The sequence below is a fragment of the Felis catus genome, chromosome A2 (assembly GCF_018350175.1).
Source record: "Felis catus isolate Fca126 chromosome A2, F.catus_Fca126_mat1.0, whole genome shotgun sequence".
Taxonomy (NCBI): domain Eukaryota; kingdom Metazoa; phylum Chordata; class Mammalia; order Carnivora; family Felidae; genus Felis; species Felis catus.
In genome coordinates this window covers 42,496,321-42,521,196 of record NC_058369.1, presented here as the reverse complement: position 1 = coordinate 42,521,196, position 24,876 = coordinate 42,496,321, and the positions used below count along the sequence as shown (strand labels likewise).

The 24,876-nt window shown below is 37.1% G+C and overlaps 1 protein-coding gene across 15 annotated transcripts in view; it reads right to left on the bottom strand.

Annotated features, from left to right (window-relative positions):
* The window catches only part of CHL1 (cell adhesion molecule L1 like), a 199,830-nt gene that overhangs the window by 5,332 nt on the left and 169,622 nt on the right, over positions 1-24,876 (bottom strand). For 14 of the 15 annotated variants that reach the window (XM_045051871.1, XM_006928940.5, XM_023249976.2 and 11 more), the window contains 11 exons: positions 21,682-21,806; positions 16,979-17,080; positions 16,332-16,529; positions 14,260-14,330; positions 11,038-11,260; positions 9,746-9,861; positions 9,409-9,613; positions 9,079-9,201; positions 5,781-5,960; positions 2,000-2,161; positions 1,225-1,356 (listed from right to left, as the gene is read on the bottom strand). In XM_045051871.1, the coding sequence (XP_044907806.1) occupies positions 1,225-1,356; positions 2,000-2,161; positions 5,781-5,960; positions 9,079-9,201; positions 9,409-9,613; positions 9,746-9,861; positions 11,038-11,260; positions 14,260-14,330; positions 16,332-16,529; positions 16,979-17,080; positions 21,682-21,806 (1,637 nt within the window). The remainder of the gene's footprint in view (positions 1-1,224; positions 1,357-1,999; positions 2,162-5,780; positions 5,961-9,078; positions 9,202-9,408; positions 9,614-9,745; positions 9,862-11,037; positions 11,261-14,259; positions 14,331-16,331; positions 16,530-16,978; positions 17,081-21,681; positions 21,807-24,876) is intronic. The other variant, XM_023249977.2, reaches the window with a different exon arrangement.

The window sequence follows — 24,876 nt, the reverse complement described above, 5'->3', positions numbered from 1 at the left end:
CACTTCACAAGAGACTATTTGTTGGGGATACTCAGAAGAGGATATTCTATCTCTTTAAAATTTCCAATTAACTAACTCAGACATTCATTAATTATTGAAAATCTACTTCATAATAATTCAGGGTTCACAGGAAAAAAAATGAGATGGATAATTACATAAATTCCCACACATACATTTTTAAAAAAATTTTTTTTAACATTTATTCATTTTTTTTGAAAGGCAGAGAGAGACAGAGTGCGAATGGGGGAGGGGCAGAGAGAGAGGGAGACAGAGAAACAGAAGCAGGCTCCAGGCTCCGAGCTATCAGCACAGAGCCCGAGGCAGGGCTCCAACTCACGGACCGTGAGATCATGACATGAGCTGAAGTCGGCCATTTAACCGACTTAGCCACCCAGGCACCCCTCCACGCATACATTTTGTAAAAATTTAGAAATTATGCTTTTGTTTGTTTGAATGTTAAATATACATATCAGTTCCCAATAAATATTTGCTAGATGAATCATAAGCCAATAAAAGAACTTCTCACTAATCTGAACATCATCAAACTAATAAGAGGAAGATCTAAATCTTTCCCGTTATGTAAAACATCTTGAATGCTAATAAGAGCAACAACACAATATGGATATCTGAAAAAGATCAAATAAATTTGAAAGTTGAATTAAAGCCAACCATTATTTAATTATGATGGTTTTTATTTATGTTTTATGTACATTAATGCAGGAGCCAGTGTATTCAATATATGTCATAAGAAAAGCATTCCCAGCCATGGTTAACTCTAACAAAGCTGGCTGATGGAGTCACAACCGTTAGAATATGCTAGTGCATGCATTCTCTGCACCATAAATATGTGGCAAGGCTTGCTATAAATGGGTCCCTTCCTCTTAAGACAAACTGTATGTGTGTGGCGTAGTGATTAGTGTTCTCAACATCTCTGATACTTTACAGACAGAAAGTAGAAGCTTGGAAATATGATAAGCTTCCTTAGAGACCATCTAAATACTAGAAAGTAGAAAACAAGTAACCATCTGAAAATAATATTCTGGACCACATATCCTTTGGTTAGTTAATTTAGGATATTTTTTTCCTTTCAGTACACTGCATATCTAATGTGGTAACATAAATTTGACTTAAATGTATAACTTAAAAAACAAAAGATGTGTCAGAAGAATGCCTCCTAGAAAATACTATTTAATAACTTCATAGGATATTAAGAAACAGCTTTACCTGAATACTTTCCACCTCTGTTCCTCTTCACAAAGCAAACAGTTAACAGGATTAGTGTGAGAAGAGCAATCGCACACATCAATCCAATAAACCAGCCTTGAGTGGAGATGTCATCATATAAACCAGCATATTCTGTTGTACAAAGAGAAATCACACACTGAACACTAGAAACAGGCTTTGGGATTATGCCCCTTGTGGGAATATGAAACATATTTTTTAAACATACAAAATAGCATCCGTTTTATTTTTCCTTTCATTGACCCTTGAGGCAATGTGATTTAAAGGACATTTCACTGGAAGAATACTGATAAATCATTGCAGTCTTTATTTAGAAAGAGCCCTCTCAAGCTACGTTTGACTCAGAGGATGAAAACCAAAAAGGGATAGTGGAGGCAGATCAAGTGAAATACACAGCAGCACAAGCAAGCAAAAGCATAAGCTGGCTTGGTTATATGCAGATTGCCAGGGAGTTTCTGTGGGGCTTATGTTGTTTTGTTTTTCTTTTTAGTTTTTGTTATCAACATGTGTTAATTGGCAGGAGGTATTTTTAGTCAACTACTCTGGTAAAAATGATAAGGAATATGTTGGAACTTTGTGGAACATTCTTCATTTTGATAATTTAAAAATGGTATGCTAAAACAAATTGAAACTATTATCTTTATAGCTAATGTACTCCACATTTTTATCTTTAATACAGGAAGTAGGTAAAATTTAAAAATCTACAAAACATAGATTTATTGTCTAAAATTGCCCCAAATACAATCTCATGTCTCACCTCTCCCTCTGGTCTCAATTACATCTTCAAAAATGCTATTGTTATCAACCCAATTCTTAGTCAAGAGGCGAACTATATGTTCAGCTCCAGGCTCAAATACCTCTACCGGGTGAGTCTTTTGAGTAAGATTTACTCCTTCTGATATCTTCCCGATACTTTTACCTAAGAAATGCACAGAGTTAAATCATATAAATTGTAATTGTTGAAAAACAGGACATGAAAAGTAAAAGAAAAAAAAAGTTAAAAAAATCCTGTTATTTGAGAGGAGAGCCATTTATAGCACTTATTTCTGAGAGTTTTTGAATTATCAGGAGATCAAGAACATGAACATTTCAAGCTTTTCTTTCTTAATACACTGAAATTGAGTAAATGAAATGAACTTATTTCATGTCCTTTAAAGATGATGTACTTGTTGATGAAATGGCACTATATGAATGGTTCAAAACCAAACACAGATTTCAAAAAATTATACAATGTCACTTTGTGCATCATGAACTTTCTCAGACCTAGCAGCAAACTGAACATGGCCATTTTGGCTTGGTTTTGAAAACAAATGGCATTATAATTGTGTGTGTGTGTGTGTGTGTGTGTGTGTGTGTGTGTGTGTGTATTTGCTTTGTTCTTTTCCATCAGTACTGATGGAATAGCATCATAACATGGTCATATATTATATACTTGAAATTTGCAAACACATAAGCAGTTTTATAGGTACATAAAGTACAGGTTTTAGGTACATTTAAATGAAATGCACTGGGATTTTTAAAATATTGTAAGACGTTAATACTTAAAAAAAAGAAACATGAGTAGGGCAATATATTAATTGTAGAATCCTACATAAGTTAAAAATATGAGTCAAGTGTAATTAAAGGTACATTTGATTTCTGAAGTTGCAACAAAATATGCAAAATATCTTTATATTTGATCCACAGTTTTGCTAAGAATCAACTCAACATAATAAACGTAAACCAGAAAGTGTTAATAATTTACACTGGAGATAAAATATTGTAATCCATGTTGAGAATATTAAAAGTTATGAAACCCTGTTTCAAATGGGTATATGTCACACATTAAAATTTGGTTATAACTTTTAACCATTGAATACACATTGATGATATAGTTACTGGTAACAAAAGGGCTTCATTAAAAAATGTCACCATGAGACAAGTAAGGCTAATTATATTAGTTGAGCAAAGCCTTTAAGATTGAGCACCACTGAAATAGAACGCAATTAATCTTGACTTTGAAAAACAGAAATATTAGTATAATATTAAGTAGTGCAAGCTTTTGAAAAATAGAGCAAAGCAAGTGTTTTGTTCAAGCCAATAAGGACACAAATATTTCTGAATAGCTCCATCATCTTTCCCCTCTTAGACTATGGAATGTGAGCCACCTGAAAATCAGAGTGACAACCAGAAAATAATCAGAAAAAAAAATGCTTGTGTATCAAATCCCATTCTCTGAACAAATGCCAGATGACCTTAAAATGTGCTATCTAGGCAGAGCAAGAAGAAAGATACAGAGAAATAGATTCTCATTTGCACAAAAGTTATTTTTAGAGTGTTGTGATATCAAGCTTTATCTCCTCAGTGGAAATATATATGTATGTTTCCTTTTTCAGAGATCAGGTTGAAATCCAGTGGCAAAAAGAGATTATAGTTTCTTTCCTGTAAATATGGCAAGATATGCCTATAGAAGAGAAATCAGTGTCAACTGGGGAAGGGGCAGTAGCTGAAAATGCAGAATCCTGAAAAAGAACACAAACATACTAGTAAGGAACATTTTCAAATTACTGAGACATAGGGCAGTGAAGAAATATGTTGTAAGATACTCAAGCACATTAGCTACATCTTTAATTTGCAAAGAAGATGCCACATCATTTATAAAATCATACCAAGAGCATTTTCCATTAGCTGAAAACACTTTCAACCATGAAAGTGACCAAACCCAAATTCTCTAAATAATTCCATATATGCATATGGTGACTATAACTCTTCTAAGAGGATTTTGTGAATTTTTTCTTACCTGCTGCAAATTAGCAATGATGGGATTAGCATTTCTCCTGCATATTATGGTCTTGATTCTAACAAAATAGCAACCCTCTCCATGCCTCAAACTCTGTTTTGAAAAATATGGAAGTTGCACATTTAGATTACTACTATTCTGACTTCTTTTCTTTGTATGGAACACTTGATGCCAGTCTGACCTCTTGAGAAATGAGATCCTTTTTGTTACTAAAAAGTTTTCAATTACCATTTAAAAAAATTTTTTTAATGTTTATTTATTTTTGAGACAGACAGAGACAGAGCATGAGCAGGTCAGGGGCAGAGAGAGAGAGGGAGACAAAGAATCTGAAGCAGGCTCCAGGCTAAGCTGTCAGCACAGAGCCCAACACGGGGCTCTAACTTGTCAACTAGGAGATCATGACCTGAGCCAAAGTCAGAGGCTCAACTGACTGAGACACCCAGGCGCCCCTCAATTATCATTTTTAAATCTCTCTTTTGAGTTATTCATTCAACATGGTGTCTCATTTGTTCATGGGAATAATTTGTGGGTTTCTTGGGAGAAACTATTTGAATACATACACTTTTCCCATAAAAGGGAGCTTTGAGTATTTAGGGTATCCGAGGAAAACATAAACCCTTCACTGTGTAAATACAGTAGGAACAATAAGGAGAAACAGATAATAAAGATCACAGCATAACCATTCATACACAGTGATTTTACAGTGATTCATATACACTTGGATATATTTTAAAATAATATACATACTTTATAAGTTACAATTTATTCTTTCCCATTGCTATTGCCTCTTTCTATTGAATCTACCTTTCTTTTCTGATCTAAAATTTGGAAAAGCATCCAGAGCAATGGCTAACATACAGTAGAAAATAAACAAATGATTATATTTCCCTTCCTGCCATCTCCTTTTCCTTCTTGTCTTCCTCAAATATCCTTCTAGGTCTCATCAACTTGAATCCTATACAAAGCCCTCTTTTTTAACTTATATCTGTGCAGCAGTTCCTCTGTTTCATTTCCATTTTTTGGCCCTAACTTCTTAATTTCTCTCCTTTTAAGCTTAGCAAAAACACTGCTAAAATTATAATTGCTGAAACAATTTGGGAAGGAAAATGGGTCTGAGTTGGAAAAAACAAAACAAAACAAACCAGAAAAGTGCAACTGAATTCGCAGACTTACACAAATGAAACCAGAGATTGATGGGTCATTTCCAAGCCAGTATTTGACATCAACCAGTAAACAGTTAAATTAAATTAATACATGAATCAATATATATACGTGTGTGTGTGTGTGTGCGCACGCGTGTGTGTATGTGTGTGTGTGCGCACGCGTGTGTGTATGTATGTATGTATATATATATGAGTCAAGACATGGAAGTTAAATGTATTAGATCATTGTTACAAAATGTCTACCAGGACAAGAGGCAAAATTTTTTCATTATGAAAAATTTCCGAAAGAAAAATATCCCTCTACTAACCTTATGAATAACTTCATGGACTTACATACCCCTATTTTAATTAAGTAAAATTATAGTCCCTGACCTTATATACACTGAGGCTATAGTTTCATGCTGTTGTGTAGAAATCCATAAATTGAGTCAATGTGAACTTTACACACAAGAGAAATAAATTTTGTATCTGTATCAGTGGAAAACAAAAGGTCAAACAGATTGAGACCACAATCATTTCTAATTCACAAGGGATAGCATGGTATGTTCCCTTCAGAGCAATTTAAAAAACAGCATGCAGGAACCTCTTGCACTTACTCCCTTCTCCTAATGTGGAGCCTTCCTCTGTGATTGGTTTTCCACAGCCCTTTGAAGTGCAAGCCCTCAAGTAGAATTTGTACTTGGTAGTCGAATTGAGGTTTGAGAGACGCCAGCTGGGCTTTGATGGAGTGGTAATGTTGATATCATTTAGTTCTCCAAGTTCATAGGTGTCATTTACTAAAGAAATAAACATGAACAGCAATACCTTAGATTTCATACTCTTAACATTTCAACTTGTGTTGTCCCTTATTTTTGATTCTGTATACACTTGTGGTATGCAAGGCACTACCTTAATGATTAATGGCCAGCAACTTACTCAATTCTATGATGTGGACATAATTATTATTACAATATCATACATGGGAAAATTGAGGTCTAGCAAGAATAAACACCTTGCCTCAATCCAGAGCTAGCAACTGGCAAACCAAGATTTGAATCCAAACCACAGTCTTTCCACTCCAGAGCCCATGTTCTTGATCACTCTGTCACACTGGAGCAAATCACTCCACTGTCATTATACCTATTAAAAATGATGGACTTTCCTCCCATATTATATATTCATTGAATCTTTCACGTAAGCGCTTTTAATCTTTTAGCAGAATAATTTGGACAATGTTTTGTCCAAATTCATTTTTTTAATTAAAAAAATTTTTTTTTAATGTTTATTTATTTTTGAGAGAGAGAGAAACACAGAGTATGACCGGGGCAAGGGTAGAGAAAGAGGGAGACACAGAATCTGAAGCAGGCTCCGAGCTCTGTGCTGACAGCTCAGAGCCCGACATGGGGCTTGCACCCACGATCTGTGAGATCATGACCTGAGCCGAAGTCAGATGCTCAGCTGACTAAGCCACCCAGGTGCCCCAATGATTTGTTGTCTCCCATGGCTTCTGGTTTAATATGAGACACCAAATAAGTCCTCATTATATGCAGAATCAATAAAGTGATTAATAAATTATATAGTATAAGATACCTACTATATACTAAGAACTATGCCAAGTGCTAATCAGAAAAAGATGAATTATTAAATTTTTTTTTCAACGTTTATTTATTTTTTGGACAGAGAGAGACAGAGCATGAACGGGGGAGGGGCAGAGAGAGAGGGAGACACAGAATCGGAAACAGGCTCCAGGCTCTGAGCCATCAGCCCAGAGCCTGACGCGGGGCTCGAACTCACGGACCGCGAGATCGTGACCTGAGCTGAAGTCGGACGCTTAACCGACTGCGCCACCCAGGCGCCCCAAAGATGAATTATTAGACAGCATCTTTCAAACAATTTGGACCAGCAAGACCACGGGATTTATGATATTACCATAAATGGGATTACCATAAAAATAGCCCAAGAAACGAAACATATCCCAAAATTGTGCAGCCATTAGTAGCAAGGGAAGGGCTAGAATAAATCCTTTTGATGCTAGTCCAACATATCACATAGGTTAAGAAAATATACATATATATACATGCACACACACACACACACACAAGCACACACACTCGACATAAAAATGCCTTTCTTGGTTTATATAGTGCAATTAGATCAATGAACAAGAAAAACAAAGATCCACATGTTGGAAATTAGAAAAAAAAATCACTCTTACAGATTTGAGGGCATTCCTATAAAATACCACAAAGTCCATTGAAAAAATACAGTAATCAATCTACAAATTTAGAGAAGTATATAGAGAGCTCTCATACACACAATCGACGACTATTTAGAACATACAAAGCAACGGAAAGAGAGAAGTTATCCAAAATATTTCAATACCTTAACAGAAAGCAAAGTAAGTGTACAATTACATCATTTGATTAAAAATCCATATATCAAGGAGTATGATAATCACTGCAGTTGTTAACATTCCAGCCTTTTCTCTAAGAACAAGTTCTCTAAGAACTTGTTTTTTAAAAAAAATTTAAAATTTAAAATTTAAAAAAAATTTAAATCTTACATACAAATCAACACAAAGGTTGAAATTAATGTTGAATTTCTTTACTCTTCAGATACATAAATCATACCTTTACCAAACAAATTAACAGTTTAAAAGTCTTCAAGTATTTCTTCAGTGCTGTCTATATATTTGAAAACCAGTTCATAGAATACTGTAGGCTTAAGAGCTCAGCATGGAGAATCAGACAGATTTAGGCTGGAATCCTGCTTAATACTTACTTTACTACATGGCTCTAGTTAGGTGAACTCTGCATGCCTCAATTCTGACATCCACAAAATAGTGAAAATACATCCCTCATATACTTTCCATTTTAATGAAAAAATATGGGGAGAGCACTTGGTACTGATCCTGCTACTTAGCAAACACTCAAAAAATGCTAACATGCTACCTCTACTGGGATTATGCCTGTATCTATATAACTATATGGCCCAACCCAGAACAGGCCTTAGGAGCTAAAACTCATACGTGACCTGGATTGCTACAAGCTTTGAACTACCTGGACACAGAATAGCTCATTGAGACCATCATCAAGATGGCTTTTGCAAGCAGCACAGTCCTAGGGTTTCGGGTATGGAATTCAAAATCTAAAATTTTCTATGACCTCAGTTCCCTAATTTCCACTTTGAGATGATGCTTAGATGTAAAGACTGTTACACATGGAAGGCACTATGATTAAAAATAACCTGATTTTGTATAAGCGTGTTTTCAACCAAATGTCACAGCAGCACAAGGGCAGAGCCCAGTCTGAGTAATGAGGCAAAACATCTCTTCAAGGCTCACGATACAATGTGCCTATACCAGCGGGCTATCCACAGAGGTTTCTACAAACAGAAGTACATTTAAGGTTGAGGCCAGAAGCATGTGTTGGAGACAAAAGAAGTGCAGGGTGGAAGTTACATGCGCTCTGAATCTCTGTTACCTCATTTACTAATGCTTTTCTTTGGCACGTTTCTTAATTCTCAATGCTTCTTATGCATAAATATTAAATATATATCCTCTGGTACCTACTGACTTTTCCTCTGAATCAGGGATTGGTAAACCTTTCTGAAAAGAACTATATTGTAAATATTTCAGCCTTTGTGAGCCATGTAATCTCTGTCACAGCTACTCAATTTGGCCACTGTAGTGAGAAAGCAGTTACTGACAAATGTAAATGAGTGGACATGTATGGCCTGTTTCTGAAAACAGGCAGCAGGCTGGATTTGGTCTGCAAGCCACTTTACAAACCCCTTTGCTGTTAAGGTAGTATGCCAGCTTACAAACCACCATCATTAGATTCTCAGCATAGCAAACCAAATACTCAACCAATAATGAAATATTAATAGGTGGACCCAATTCAAATTTCTGCTTACTTATCTGATACTGTAATAGATAGCCAGTTAAGTTTCCATTCAGTTTCTTAGGTAGTCCCCAGGTTAAAGTAGCAGTGTCTTTATCAACTTTGATAATCTTCAGAAAAGCTGGTTGCTCAGGTACTAGAAAACAGAAGATCAAGAAGAGACACTTATAAATTGGTAAATTTCTTTTTTTTAATATCCATTAGATTACAGTTTTTTGTAGAAAGTGAGAAGCTAACTCATATGAAGTATACATATTAATTAACTACTAGTAAGGAAGGAAATGTTTAATTTGCCCATGGCATAATTCCCATTGTTGGCATTATTGTCCACTGTTATTCTTACCTCCTTCTGGTGTCTGAAATATATAAGGCTCACTCTCTGGACCAGCTCCTTTGGAATTATAGGCTAAGACTGTTAAATGAAATTCACTAAAGGCATCTAGAGAAGGAACCATTCCATAGTTTCTTTGTCCTGAAAACCTCAGAATGTTTACTTCTTTGGGATGTGTTCTTCCATCCAACAGACTTTTTGTTTTCCACCAATTTATCTGCAATGGAAATAGGAATGCTTTAACATTTTGGCCATGGTGGCAGATGCTCTTGTAGCTTCTTCTGAGATCAGTTCTCATTTGCATTTAAGATATTTATTCAGCAACAAGAAGAAAATCTATAATAAAAACCTGATATCCTTTTAGATGTCCATGGACTCTGTCCTTTGGAATTGTTGACCAGGAAACTTTAACTAAGGTGCTGTTTATAACGTCCACACCATGGATCACTGGAGCTGTATCAGGATCTGTTAAGCAAATAAGAATCATGAGTTTTTAATAACCTTTAAATGTGACTGTATCCCCTTTTCAAAAGGTGATTTTTCATAATGCTTAATCTGAGCAAAGCACTCTTAGGAAATCAATTCCAAATGGAACCAAGAGAGTTTCTCAACTCACAGGAGTTTCAGAGCCCTAATAGGTTTCTAGGAGAAATGCAGCTCTCCAGGCAGGGGCAATGCTACTAGAAACAATGGCCAGTGAAATACTCTGTGGGTATCTCGCCTTTAGAGGCAGGTGAACTAAACAATGTAACTAAAATTACTTGACAATTTGATCAATCTTTTGGGAACAAAAGCTAACTGAGCATATGCTAAGTGTAGACAATGTTGGATTGGCTCACATAATCCTGAAAACAATGCAATAAAGTAGTAGTATTATCCCCATTCTACAGAGAACTAAGTATAGAAGAATAAGCCAAATGCAGAGTAGCCAAGATAAATAATATCTTAGTTCACAGTGATGTTTCTGGTGTACTCGGGTAGAAGAATTTAGGTAGCAGGCAGATAAGGAGTTAAGTCATTTCACATTCTCAACCTTCCATTCTTGGATCAAAATATTACTCTGGACACTGGAAGAATAATGAGAGTAACGCCTTAATGACACAAAATAGAGCATCTTTCCTTTTTTCAATAACCTACTTGTTATTATGGTCTAAGTATTTAATAATATGAGCATATCAGTAGTACCTCAAAACTGTGTGTGTGTAATTCTATATACAAGTCTCAGTTTGCATCTCATCTGCATGAGGAAGATTCCAGACGTACAAGTGAGTGAGGCCACTACACGGCAGCAGATGGTTGTTAGGAAGTCTTTGATAAGTAAGGACAAATGTCACTGGAAACCATATGACAGTTATACTAATCAACTAATTACAGTGATGATTACTCGTCTTTGATTTTAATATAGAAATGGGTTTACTGGGAAGTTGAATAAAATTAAAACTTTTAACATACTTCCGTACCACTCTATAGTGATCAGCTATCTTACAGTCAACTCTCAAGTAGGAACCAAGTGTTATATTTCTGTTAATCTCCCACAGCTGGTATATCCTCTTTGCATGCAGTAGTTGCTCAAAAATGTTCATCAATAGAAATGCAATATACATGAAAGTGGTGCTTGGCGGTTTCAGGTGTATCACTTACAGTCTTCCCCAGAATACAGAATCACTGACTGAGGCTCAGGGCCAGAGCCAAGGTGATTGACGGCTTGGACCTGGACATCATAAGGAGCGTAGACAGTAGGCGTCATCACGCGCAAGGTGTGGTTTGTGACCGTCTCTTCTTCCCACTCCACGGGGGCTCCCTGTGGCTTCCATGTCACTCTGTACTCTAGTCCTGGTCCATTCTGCTCCATGGATTTCAAAGGCTAAGACAAAAAGTAAGACTCATCTAGTGTGATCACAGATATGCTGAGTCAGAGACGGCGGCAATCCACCCTAAATGGCCTAAGAAACATTGCAATAGAGGGATCGGGTCTTGGAAGATTGTAAACCTCCCCCTGGCTTAGAAACGCTTAGGAAAATTTTCGTCTTTAAGTTTGAAAGTTAGTCCTTCACCTACCTAAGTAGTAAGGAGCCACAATTTAGATGCCTTGATTATGCCCTTGTGGTTAAGTTTCACTGTTCGTATATAGAAGGATTTACTAAGAAATTCCACAGAGGACTTTTGCTTTTGTCTAAATTTTCCTCTACTATTTCATGACCAAAGAACTAGGAGATATAAAAAGGGCATGATCATGAACTGCATGATTGTGAAAGAGATCTCCCATGAATTTTCAGTCAGAACTCTTTCCACCTGACCCCATCCATCCTTCTCCATCTGCTTTTCAAGAGAAGAGAGAGATTGAGTAAATCCTTATTTCTGGATAATATGCATGTTTACACATTAGCGCCTAGAAGATATAGCTCTTCTCTATAATAAAATAACTCTCTAGCTTCTTGACTATTTTGTTAAGACAAAGTGTCCCCCTCCCATTACCAGCTTCCACTATATTTTGCTGTAAAAGAAAATTTAGTGGAGGAATTTCTCGTATAGGAAATTGGTTATTTCCACTCTCATTTTTAATCAAGCATTACTTTAATTAAAAAAAGTTAAAGTGATTTAAACCACCTATTTCATTCCAAAAATGGGAATATGCATTTAAACAAATCTGTTATATAGAATACATAAAAATGTGACTTTAGTCCTAGACTGTAAGGTTCACTTAAATAAACAGTAATTTTGTGGGTATAGACGAGCGATTCAGTAATGTGGTATGTAGTGTTTTCTTACAGAATGTGCAAAGCTTCTTGACTCAGTCCAATTTACTAAAATACTCTTTAGATGGATTGGCTGGAATTAGGTTGAAAGGAGTGCTATATCAGCAAAACAATTTCAAGTTACATGGACTCCAAGGTGATTCCTTAAATTAGTTATGAGGGGAAAAAAAAATCAAAACAAAACAAAACCCTTCTGAGATTTCAGTCACTGTCTATACTTTGCATTCAAAGTTTTGCACCGAGGTAATTTTTACTACCATCAGGATATAAATTCACCAGGGGCTCTAGCAGCGCCCAGATGAATCAGGCCACAAGCTTCTAGTTTCATACCGCAATCTGGAATTATGCTTCCTTCAGCCTCTACCAATAATAAATGTGCACAAATAAAAGTATTCAATTTACACATGTTTTGCTCCAAGGAAAATTGTTACATTTGATAAAGCTCTCTGGCAAATTTTAAAATAAACTGCCACCATAGGTAACACTTTTAAGAAAAATCTTATCTAAATCACCAGGCTCCTGGGTGCCTAGACTCCGGAAGAAGCTGGAGGAATATTTTGTATTTGGCTTTCAGACAACTGGCAACAAAACCACAGCAAATTCTCAAAGAGGCCCCCAAGGAAGATAGCAGACGGGAAGGGCAAAAGCAGGGCTGGGGGTCGGGCCCTCTTTTCATCACTGACTCAGCGCAGGGCATCTGGGTAAGGTCATTAAAATGAGAGTCCCAGCTTCTCTGTATGAAACATACAGCTGAGAGCATCGAGCTGCGGTGGCCCTTCAGGAGTGCGGACGACTAATGAGCTGATACTGGTATGCCATGGTGTGTTTCTCTGAGGAACCGGCCTGATCATTACATGCTATTATTTTCATCTAACCACTTATAACATCTGTCTGATGGAAATTTCTATGAAACTTAAGAGAGAAAAGGACAGAGACTCTCCAAGAGTAAGATATTAACATAATTTCAGATTATAAATTAAGTAATTATCAAGACAATGTAGTAGCAAATATGTATGACCACAAATTCAAGGAAAGAAATAATATTCTTGGATATATTTAGATTCTGTGTATTACCATTTTTCTTCAAATTTCAAATTCGCAAACTTTAATTGCACTGAAATGTGAATAATGGGTTAGTGTTAATATAAAAATATTGACTAAAAAACATCAAACTAAGGTTCATACATCCTAAAACCCTTCGCAAAATCGTATCTGGAAAGAGGTTTAGAAATAAAATAGTATATTCCGGCATACATGCAAGAATGTTCTACATTTACGTACAATTCAGTGAATTTAATGTTGGAAGTCTATTATTAAAATCACAATGTTTGGTAATCTACTTTCAAGTAGGTTAAATTACTTGTTCATGAATATGTCCAAAAAAAAGGGGGGGGGGAATTACCCACTAAAAAGAAATTTAGAAATGACACTCAAAAAAAAGTCATCTGAGCAGATGTGAAATTTCATGCCAAATTCAAAGATGAAAGTCTACTTCATAACCTTTAATAGAGATATATAAAGGGGCAAAAAGTACAGTTTAAAGTCCACAGATACCTACGCTGATACCCTAGGTTTGTTGATGTCTAGTGCCAATCACCCTGACCTCAGCTCCTATATCTAGACAAAGCTGTAAATGACAAGGTTGTTCTCGGAATTAGAAAACAGTATACAAAAAGCTTGATCGTGCTTAGTAAGTAGTGGGTATTATTCGGCAGCCATCCTTTAGATATTCATAATGTTTATTAGACCATGTACTAAAATTTAGTGAAAATTTTTTAGTATATTTTTTACATGAAAGGATTGAGAATACTAGTTGTAAAAATACTAAAAAAATCTGACAATTTTGATAATTGATCACAATTATATCAACCTTTATAAACTTTACATAATTTACCACTGTTTAACATTCTAATAATATTCTAATCACAAAGATCTGTAAAATATACAAATTTAATACATTTATCAAATATACAAATCTTATAAATTCTTAAATCTTATAAATTCTTAAAAAATATTTTCCTATCCTTACACGTAGCATGCAGATCTAAAAGAAAGAAAAAAAAAAAAAGAACACAAAGTAGTGTATAACACATTAAAGAATACATACCTCCCATTTTATAATCATTTCCTTGGGTTGAGAGGCTTGAACCCTTATGTTTTGTGGATTCTTGTCTGGAGCTGAAAAATTATAAGTATTAAAATTACACTTTCCAATTTTATGGTCCATAGGTAAATCAGCCTGTCATCCCTCCTCCAGCTAAAATCAATTTTAAATAACTTTGATTGTATTTGTTTATTTCTATCTGGCCAAGTCTGTAAAAAGACTTAAGGCAGTTTTTTCCCCCAGCTTTATGTAATTGACATGTAACATTGTGTAAGTTTAAGGTATAGAGTGTAATGATTTCATAAGTGTGTATGTATGTATATATATATATATACATATACGTATCAAATACATAGATACACATTTTATATTTATATGTATATATTGTAAAATGATTATCACTATAAGATTAGTTAACCTATCCATGAGCTCACATAAGGCAGCTTTTAAATATATATTTTATTTGGGGCCCTGGGTGGCTCAGTCGGTTGAGCATCCAACTTTGGCTCAGGTCATGATCTCACGGCTTGTGGGTTCAAGCCCCGCATTGGGCTCTGTGCTGACAGCTCAGAGCCTGGGGTCTGCTTTGGATTCTGTGTCTCCCTCCCTCTCTCTACCCTCCTCTGCTCATGCTCTGTCTCTCTCTGTCTCAAAAACAAATAAACATTAAAAAAATTTAATATATATTTTTATTTAAAGGGGTAAAATTATATGCTTGAAGTAATATAATTATTATTTAATAGAAAGTAGACGGCTCATTTTAGGTATCTTCATTTTAAACCTGCACTTTATATTTTTCAACTTGCTTTTTTAAAATTCTTAAACTTACTTAAAAAAAATTATTTGAGAGAGAGAGAATCTTAATCAGATTAAGATTAAGAGAATCTTAATCTCCATGCTCAGCACAGAGCCTGATACGGGCCTCAATACCATGACCCTCAAAGCATGACCTGAGTTGAAATCAAGAGTCGGATGCTCAACTGACTGAGCCACCCAGGCATCCCCAAATGTTAAACCTACTTTTTAAATATACATTTTAATTTTAAACCTTTCCTTTTCCTATTAGAATTACTGCTAGTAACGTGTGCTGTGAATATTTCCATCTTAACAGACAAACACCATGTCTTAATTTCAACAGCCCAGTGTTAGGGACAACAAATAGGAAAGAGCAGGTAATGTGCCCATGAAATATATTCAGATGGTTCCATTTCATAAGAAAGGGCTAAGTGTAGTTTTAGTGCCAAATGCAACTTACACTTAAATCACACACGTATGTGTGATTCAGTTACTATCTCTTCTTGCTTTTCCTCAATACAAAAAGGAAGTTATACCCTCGCGTATTTATTTTGCCCAGGGGAAAAAATAATAATGTCACTGTTATGACCACTCAAGCAGTCCTAGATATTTTCAAGTGTTGGGGCACCTGGGTGGCTCAGGCGGTTAAGTGTCTGACTTTGGGTCAGGTCATGATTTCATGGTTCGTGGGATCTAGCCCTACATCAGGATCTCTGCTGTCACCTCAGAGCCCACTTTGGATCCTCTGTTCCCCTTTCTCTTTGCTTCTCACCCACTTGTGCTCATGCTCTCTCCCTCTCTCTCTCTCTCTTCCTCAAAAATAAACATTAGAAGAAAATGTTAACAAGGTGACTACAATGAATCAACTGTTTTATTTCAGAAAATTTAAATAAAAAGGAATATAAAGGGAGAAAGCTGATTTTCTATATACTGAAATTCAGTTTATAACATACTTGATACTTACCTATCACAGATAATTCAAAGTAATGTTTGCTCATATACCTCCTTGTAATTTCCTGCTCTCTATCAAACATGCATATACTACTTTTTAATCTGATGTACTTTCGATATTTGTGTGCTGTTAGTTCACAGAACTTTTCAAGCTGTCTATTAGGAGAAATCTAAAACCCTACGCCATAGTATCAGTTTGTTGTTTCATATGTTGAAAGATGGGACAAAACTAAAATATTTTGAAACTGATGATATTTTGAAATATTTTATGTTGAAATATTCAAAATATTTTCAAAATATTTCAAAACCTGATGTGAGAACTCACATACCTGCTGGAGGTGTTTCATGATGATCTGATGGCTGGCTAGGTTGGCTTCTCCCTACTTCATTCACGGCTATGACCCTGAACTGATATCTCACATATGGAGCCAAAGATAATAAAGCTGTTGTTTCTTTTCCTTGGACTCTAGTCAGTTCCTCCCATCTTCCAGGTTCTTCCTTGTTTCCTTCAAATTCAACAATGTATTCTGGCAGTAGAAGCATAAGAAAAAGTAAAAATTAGAATGGAGTTAGTATGTTTAAGTTATAATAACACTTACATACAATATAAAAAGCCTGAAAGGATGGGGAGCCTAGGTGGCTCAGTCTGTTGAACATCTGACTCTTGATTCGAGCTCATATCATGATTTCACAGTTCGTGGGTTCCAGCCCTGGGTTGGACCCTACACTGACAGTGAGAACCCTGCTTGGGATTCTCTCTCTCCCTCTCTCTGCCCCTCCTCAGTTTGTGCACATGCATGCTCTCTCTCTCTCTCTCTCTCTCTCTCTCAAAATAAATAAGTAAATAAACATAAAAAACGTTTGAAAAAATATTTTAAGAAGGATAATCTAGAACTGTGGTAAAAAAAATGGCCTTAATATTAACTGTGACTCAGGAGCTTCAGGAACATAGTTACCCCAACATAGTATTCCCTACCACTAATACGGCTATTGTGATCATTTCCAGCATCCCATGTCAGCCGAACACTCCTGTTCTGTCTTTCAGACAAGTGTAGGTTTTCTGGTGGATCCGGAACATCTAATTAACAATAAAAAAAAAATTAAGGTAAGGAGAGTGCAGATCATGGCTTTGTCCACTCAATTTTCTCCCTGAGGCACATTGCCAGCCCCCTTTCTTTCTCTCCAGGCCCGGGTCTCCACACCCAATTGTCCACATCTCAGCAGCCCTTCCAGTTCCACTTCAAATGTAGCTTCCTGCACATATATTCCCTACCATAAACACTCTCTCCCTTCCCTCTGATGCCAGTTCTCAAAGGGCATCCTTGACCATGATCATAAACATTCTTTCAGAAGTAGATATTAACAATGAGGATTTGTTTCTGGGCCCTGTCTCTCTGGCTTACTGATGGAGCTGGGCCCAGGAATCTTCATTTCTAAGCAGTTGCCCTGCATTCCCATTATGTGCGATTTTGAGAAACATGATCTATCTCAAGAGGATCAGTATCTTCCTGCTCATATGTTTATTTATGTACCTGATTCATTTCCTGAATATGACAGATCTTCAAGAGTTATAGGGACTGCATTTTATTAATATTTGCATCACCCTCAGTGCTTTGCATATAAATGTTTTGTGACTAAATGAGTAAGTGAAAAGTATAATATCACTTCAATCATGCATGCAATTACCACACTCGAGCAATAAAATTGGGTCCTATGACTATAGGAAAATAAGATAAAGAACATGAACTCAGGCTTTCTTTTTTGTATGCTCTGGATTTTAATTGTAATTTCTAACAATAAATTCTCAGTGTATAACAGCAACTTTTATACTCTCCTGGCCTAGAGTTCTGAAAAAGAGTAGGAAGCCTGTTTTTATTGGAAGAGAAAAATCTGGCACCAATAAATATGTCACAGACTAGAAAATTGAGTAGGTGATGATTTTTTTTTAATTTAAAAATTTTTAATTTTAAAATGTATTTAAATTCCAGTTAGTTAACATACAGTGTAATATTAGGTGTATTACTTAGTGATTCAACACTTCCATACATCACCCAGTGCTCATCACAACAAGTGCACTCCTTAGTCCCCTCACCTTTTCACCTGTCCCCCTGCCCACCACCCTTCTGGTAACCATCAGTTTGCCCTCTATAGGTAAAAGTCTGTTTCTTGGTTTTTCCTCTCTCTCTTTTTTTCCTCTTTGCTTATTTTTTTGTTTCTTAAATTCCATATACGAGTGAAATCCTGTATTTGTCTTTCTCTGACTGATTTTGCTTAACTTAATACTCTGGCTCCACCTATGTCATTCCAAATGGCAAGATTTCATTCTTTTTTATTGCTGATAATATTCCAGTGTGTGTGTGTGTGTGTGTGTGTGTGTGTGTGTATGTGTGTGTACACACACATACACACACACACACACACACACACACACACACACCACATCCTCTTTATCCATTCATCAATCAATGGACACTTGGGCTTTTTCTGTAATCTATTATAGGTAATGCTGCTATAAACACTGGAGTGCATGTATCCCTTTGAATGAGTATTTTTGTATTTGGGGGGTAAATACATAGTAGTGCAATTGCTGGATTGTACGGTAGTTCTATTTTTAGCCTTTTAAGGAATCTCCATACTATTTTCCACAATGGCTGTACCAGTTTGCATTCTCACCAATAGTGTAAGAGGGTTCCCCTTTTACCACATCCTCACCAACAGCTGTTGTGTCTTGTGTATTAATTTTAGCCTTTCCAACAGGTGTGGGGGGATATCTTATTGTAGTTTTGATTTGCATTTTCTGAGGGTGAGTGATGTTGAGCATCTTTTCATGTGTCTATTGGCCATCTGGATGTCTTCTTTGGGAAAATGTCTATTCAAGTCTTCATCCCATTTTTCATTGGATTATTCATTTTTTGGGGTGTTGAGTTTTATAAGTTCTTTATAGGTTTTGGATACTAAGAGTAGGTGATGACTTTGAGTGTTACAGTCCATGGAAATGTTTATCAAAATAAAGGAAGAGTGAAACAAAACAAAAAAGCAAACTTATCCCTAATGGTCTTTACTTCTGAAATTTGATTTCAATTCTCTCTTGTACCCAGGGACATTTGTCTTTTCTCAGTGGAGACAATTAAGTAATATCTCTTAGGACCTTCCCATGGGCTCCTTATTCCCCAAGTGGGAGGCATCATCTATGCCCCTGTGAGTATTTACCAATTTCTGGAAATTTACACTGGCAAAAAAAAAACATTGTTTTTTATTCAAAAGAGACTATTTTATTTTAAAAATGCAGTCAGTGACTGTGCAAACTTCAGGGCCTTAAATAAGAAATTATTTCCTCAACAGGTTTCAGATCTGTGAGCTCAGAGAATTTACATTTCTCTTCAACACTTCCTAAGAGCTCACTCATTTTTCAACTTACCTAAAGCAACCAATACAGACTGTAGCACCTGACATTAAAATCTGCTCTTTCCAAGAAGCATATGGAATTAGAATTGATGGAGTGCAGTTGATACTTAAAAGATTGATATAGTTAAAGGACAGTTAGATCAAGGACAGCTACTTCTGATTGCAACAGGTCAAGCATATCTTTTCAAAAATTATTTTCTGGGGAAAAGAAGTTTCTCTAAACTACACAGGGATCTATTTGTTACCATCAGTTAGTGAGATATGCTTCTTTACACCAGGGACTGGCTTCAAATATTAGAAGGTAACCTCCAAGAAGTGGTTAAGAAAGTGCAATCTTGTCATAGAATATTTTTTTAAATGAATTTATTTTTATTCTCAGAAAATTGGTTAAAAACTTCATATGTAAGTATTACATGTGATCACAGCAACTCTATTTAAAATTATCAAAATCTAATGCTTTTGGAAGATAGTAGCCTAATCACATGACTCATATATTAAATTTTATAAGGAGCTTTGGACAGCGTGCAGCAAGTGGTATGGTGTCCCAATCCCTTAGCTGGCTCCATTGCTTAAGATACTTAGGGAAAAAGTCCAGGGATTCTGAAACTTTCTCCTACACTTGCAGTGCCTGAGACAAACTCTACTTTACCTGAAGCTCAACTATTTTATCTGATGACTCACTAGTGGATTAACTACTAGAGGGTTGGGCCTTTCTGTGTGCAAACCCCTGAAGTAGCTAAATTCCTATGACCAAACATCTCACCTAAAGGTACAATTCTACTGAACCAAGTCCATACCCTTTACCACTTGGGAAGTTGTGTGTATGTGTGTGTATGTGTGCGTGTGTGTGTGTGTGTGTGCGTGTGTGTGTGTATGTGTGTGTAGAACCCGTCTGATGACCCTTTGTTTCACTTAAACATGATGGTCATTTATTTCCCTTGAAATATATATTTGCTTCTCTTGAAGAGATCTAGCATGTTTAGTCATTTTTCACATCCTACCTCCAAATACACTGAATTATTTCCTCTCATCCTGGACACTCTATTAGCAATCTACCTGTGGATCCCAGCAACCAGAGAGCTAAAGATACAAATCCTGTTACTAATAATGATTAATCCACATATGTAATAAAGGAGTTAGGCAAAATCAAACACTGTAAAGGAATATCAGCAAACTGGAAGAAAGACTAAATGGTTCCCACAGGGGGAAAAAATTGTAACAGAAAACTATTTTTAAAAAAGGTCTCTATCAGTCAGGGTCCCAGCAGAAATGCAATAGTTCACACAATTTGGATAGTGCCAAGAGTTTTTAGAAAAAAAAACTCTTTCAAAAGATGTAGGCAGAATATATGGAGTGAGGGGTGGAGGGAGCAGTTAATAGAATTTCATCAGAGAGGATTTTGTGGAGAGAGCCTCCCTGGGAGGAATCAATGACAATGAACACAGTCAGCCTGCAGGGAGGGAATATGGAGAATAAATACACCCATCCTTGTCTATTGCCAGGGCTTCCCAGTGGTTGAAACAAATGGAAGTTTGAGGGTAAGTGGTTCGCTGATGTTATCCATATAAGTCAGCTTTCCCTATCAGATAGCTTATGGGGAGTGAATCTGGCAAGGAAACTGGAAGAGAGATGGTCTAAGAGATGGTTCAAGAGCTAAAGGTGGTCTAAGAAATGCACCAGAATGTTCTAAGAGCTTTAACCATGGGTAACCGGAGGAGTAATTGTGTTGATTAACTAGTGAAGTATATACATTCTTTTCTAATTAGCATTATCATAAAAAAAATCAAAGGCATTCCTCTGTAGAACTCTTGAAGTTCCTCCACACCCTTCCCAGAACCCTGAGAACTTAGCCCCTGCCTTTGGTTTAGGGCATGACCACTGTGCCACCACCATGGGACTCCCAGCCTGATCCCTCCACAAAACCCATCTCCATTCCTCAGCTGTATTTTCTCTGCATGCTAGGAAAGGGTAGCTCAAATGCCCTGACAACTCAAGCGTGCTTCAGTTTGCTTTCTGCTGATAGCATCGCCAACCTCCCACTGCTACTGGAAACATTACCATGCAGGGAAAAGAAATTAAGCATTAATTAATTTCTTTAAAGCCAGAAGAGGAGAAAGCATTTGAGAGTGGAGTTACTATTTAAATGAAAAATTCAAACTAACAGTATATGTACAGGGGCTCAAGTAATTGTTGATTTAATGGTCTAAGAACAATGGAATTTAATTCGTAACAAGAAAGAAATGAACAGACATTTCCCATTAATAGCGCACTTACCGAGAATGGTTACGTGAGTTACATCAGCAACACTGTCCAGGGCAGTTTGAGCTGAACAAGAGTAAATACCTTGGTCCTCTGAGGTGACATTAGATATGGTCAAATTAGGTCCATCGATAATTATCCTACCAGTAAAAATAAATGAGTATATGATGAGGATGAAAACAACAGAAACAGCAGAAATATATATTCAAAAATATATATTCCCTATAAAAATATTCAAGGAAGAGTTAAAAACACACACACACACACCTTCACATAATGCAAATTTTATTAGAGAGTGCCACAGGTGAAAACTGGGGACATGGGGTTACTGGAGCATGCACAACTGTCTACACAGCCATGAAAGTGATCCGTTTGTTTTGTTTTAATTATCAACTCCAACCATCTGTGATGCATGGAGCAGTGACACAACTGTGTTGCCTGGTGTTTCTGAAGACTGTATTATTCATTATAATAGCTAAGATACATCTGAATAATTCTTAAGGTTTGTGAAGGGAATCACCTACATAGGATCAACTGGGGGCTTCTTCCAAAGGGACATTCCTGAATCACCCCCCAGATCTACAGAGTCAGACTGTCTGACACAGAGACTGACAATCTGTTTTTGACAAGATTGCCTTTCTCCACCCGTCCACTCCCCTAGCACACTGCACATCCAATAGATCAGATAACAATTAAACCATGAAATTTATTTGAACAGTAGAGGGCAGACTAGCACTTCTTTTTGCAAACCATTTGCACCAAGCTTTTTATCATTGGCCCTATTTTGCCAATTTGTAATCCGGTTTACTACATGGAAATTTCCTTACCATAAATTACACTTTTTACCCTATACCTATGTACTGTCAACTTAACTAAGCACTTTTAGAAAAATTAAGTTCCACTAAATATCAACTATATTTAAAGACTTTTGCTATTTAGTTGAGATAAATAATGTGTTTGCAGAGAAGGAGCGAAACTCATACAATTGACGTTTCTTTTGTATTTTTGAAAGAAAGAGGGCACAAGTGAGCGAGGGGCAGAAAGAGAGAGGGAGAGAGAGAGAAGAGGGGCTCACCAGAAGCAGGGTTTGCGCTCACCCAAAGAGGGGTAATTGACGTTTCTGATGTAAAACTCATTTAACCTCTTTCTAGATAAAAGTCTCAGGCCCCTCGCCTACCAGTAAGGAGAAGGTGTCCCAGCAGAAAGTGAGAGACAGAAGCTTCCTAATGGTTCCCTTGAAATTTAACCGAGACCTGTGATCTCTGCTCCCTGCTAGATGTCCATGCGTGCTCCTGGCCCCAGCCAACTTCAACAGCAAGAGTTACTCCCAGCCTTCTCCACTCCAGTGATCTCTTCTAAGAAATTCTAGCTGAGGTTACTGTTGCTCACCCATGCCCTAGGAAAAACTGGCAGAATATCTGTGTCACTGGCTTAGTTTGCTAAGACAGCCAGAGGTTCATTTGAGTGTCAGCCTCAGCATCCTGCAGAACCTATTAAACTCGGCCATACAGAGGATGGCTGGAGTTTCTGGGATCAGGGCCTAAATATGCAGGTCACATCACCCACAAGGCACGAGTCTCTGACTCCCTTCATCACTGAAGCCTGGAGGTTATATGGAAGACACCAGGTAACTAGGCAGCGGTGACAAAAGAGGGAGAATATGGGGAGATCTTAGCAGTTGACAGATTGACTAAGACCTAACCTAAGGGTGAAGATCTCTGTTGCAATATGTAGTCTTTTAGGTCAATAATTAATCTCCTCTTGTTTCAGCGACAACAGTTCCAATACATACGCTCCTTTCCACAAATTCATATATACGGGAAGGATGAGATGGAATAAATTAAGTACCTAGCTGAGACCAATGCCTCTGCATAGCGGTGGTGTAAGCACAAACACACACACACACCAATAGGGGCCAAGCATGTCAGAGAAATGAGATAAACCAAATGTCTGGAGAAATTAGTACAAATCATGATCACTAAATTGGACTGAGTATTTTCTAAGTGCTTGGAATGTTAACTCATAATAACCCTGTGGAGGTATCTTAGAATGTAAAGTTAAGGCACAGTGAAGTTAGGGAGCCTGTCTAAAGTCATAGACACAATAAGTGAACGAGATGAGATTTAAATCCAGGCTGCTGGACTCCAGAGTGCACGCTCTTACTCACCACACTGCCGCAGTCTCACCAAAGGAATGCACAAACTATCTTCAGGTTTACTTTTTCAGAATCATGAATAACAACACAAAACTGCAGGGAAGGTTTGGCTAAGGATGGTCTATTTTTAACCCCTACTAGTCACAATGCAAAAGGCAGGAGAGCTAACCTCTACATGCTTTTGAAAGATAGTACAGGCATTCAGTAAATGCTGAGTCTTTTCTCTCTTTGATGGACTCTGATATTGTCCGATGCTATTCAATATTGTCTGATGCTATCCAGCATCTATTCACACTTCCTTCTACAGTCTCTCTTCTATATATATATTTTTTTCTGTATTCTCTACACAGAGATTAGGAGGCTTAGAAGCATAGCTGTCTGTACATTCTAACTGGAAGGACTGTAGGTATTATTTAGGTTCTGCCAATGAGATAGACTCATCTGAGTTTGGGATGTAAAAGGGTGATGGGGAGTGCCTCCTCTGGGTCCCTGTGAGCAGACAGCAACTCTGGAAGACCCAAGAGCTGGCATTGGTTGATGTCACTGCCAGCACCAGTGGTGTGAGGTGGCTGTAAAGAGCAGCATTTTTCAGACCTCTGGCTTACAGCTGCAGTTCTATGTGACAAAGAACCCAAAAGTTTAGTAAGCAGCTTCCGTTAGGCCCATCTCTCCCAGTCTTCCCAGTGGTTTGGTAAGCATGCACACTCATGCAGTACCTCTGTCTCACACATCTGGAACGGACTCTATTTCATGCACTAACAGCAAGGTACACATTCTGTTAAAAGTCAGTAGCAAAAAGAAGAAGATAACTATGTGAGAGAAAACCCAAACAGTGCACTGTATTACCTTTCAAACGCTGCCCTGATGCCAAGACTTTGGGGCCCCCAGGTGGCTCAGCGAGCTAAGTGTCCAGCTTGGGCTCAGGTCATGATCTCACGTGTGTGAGTTCGAGAGAGCATCAGGCTCTGCGGTCAGCGCAAAGTCTGCTTCGGGTCCTCTGTCTCCCTTTATCTGCCCCTCCCTTTCTCTCTGCCCCTTCCCCACCCTCATGAGCA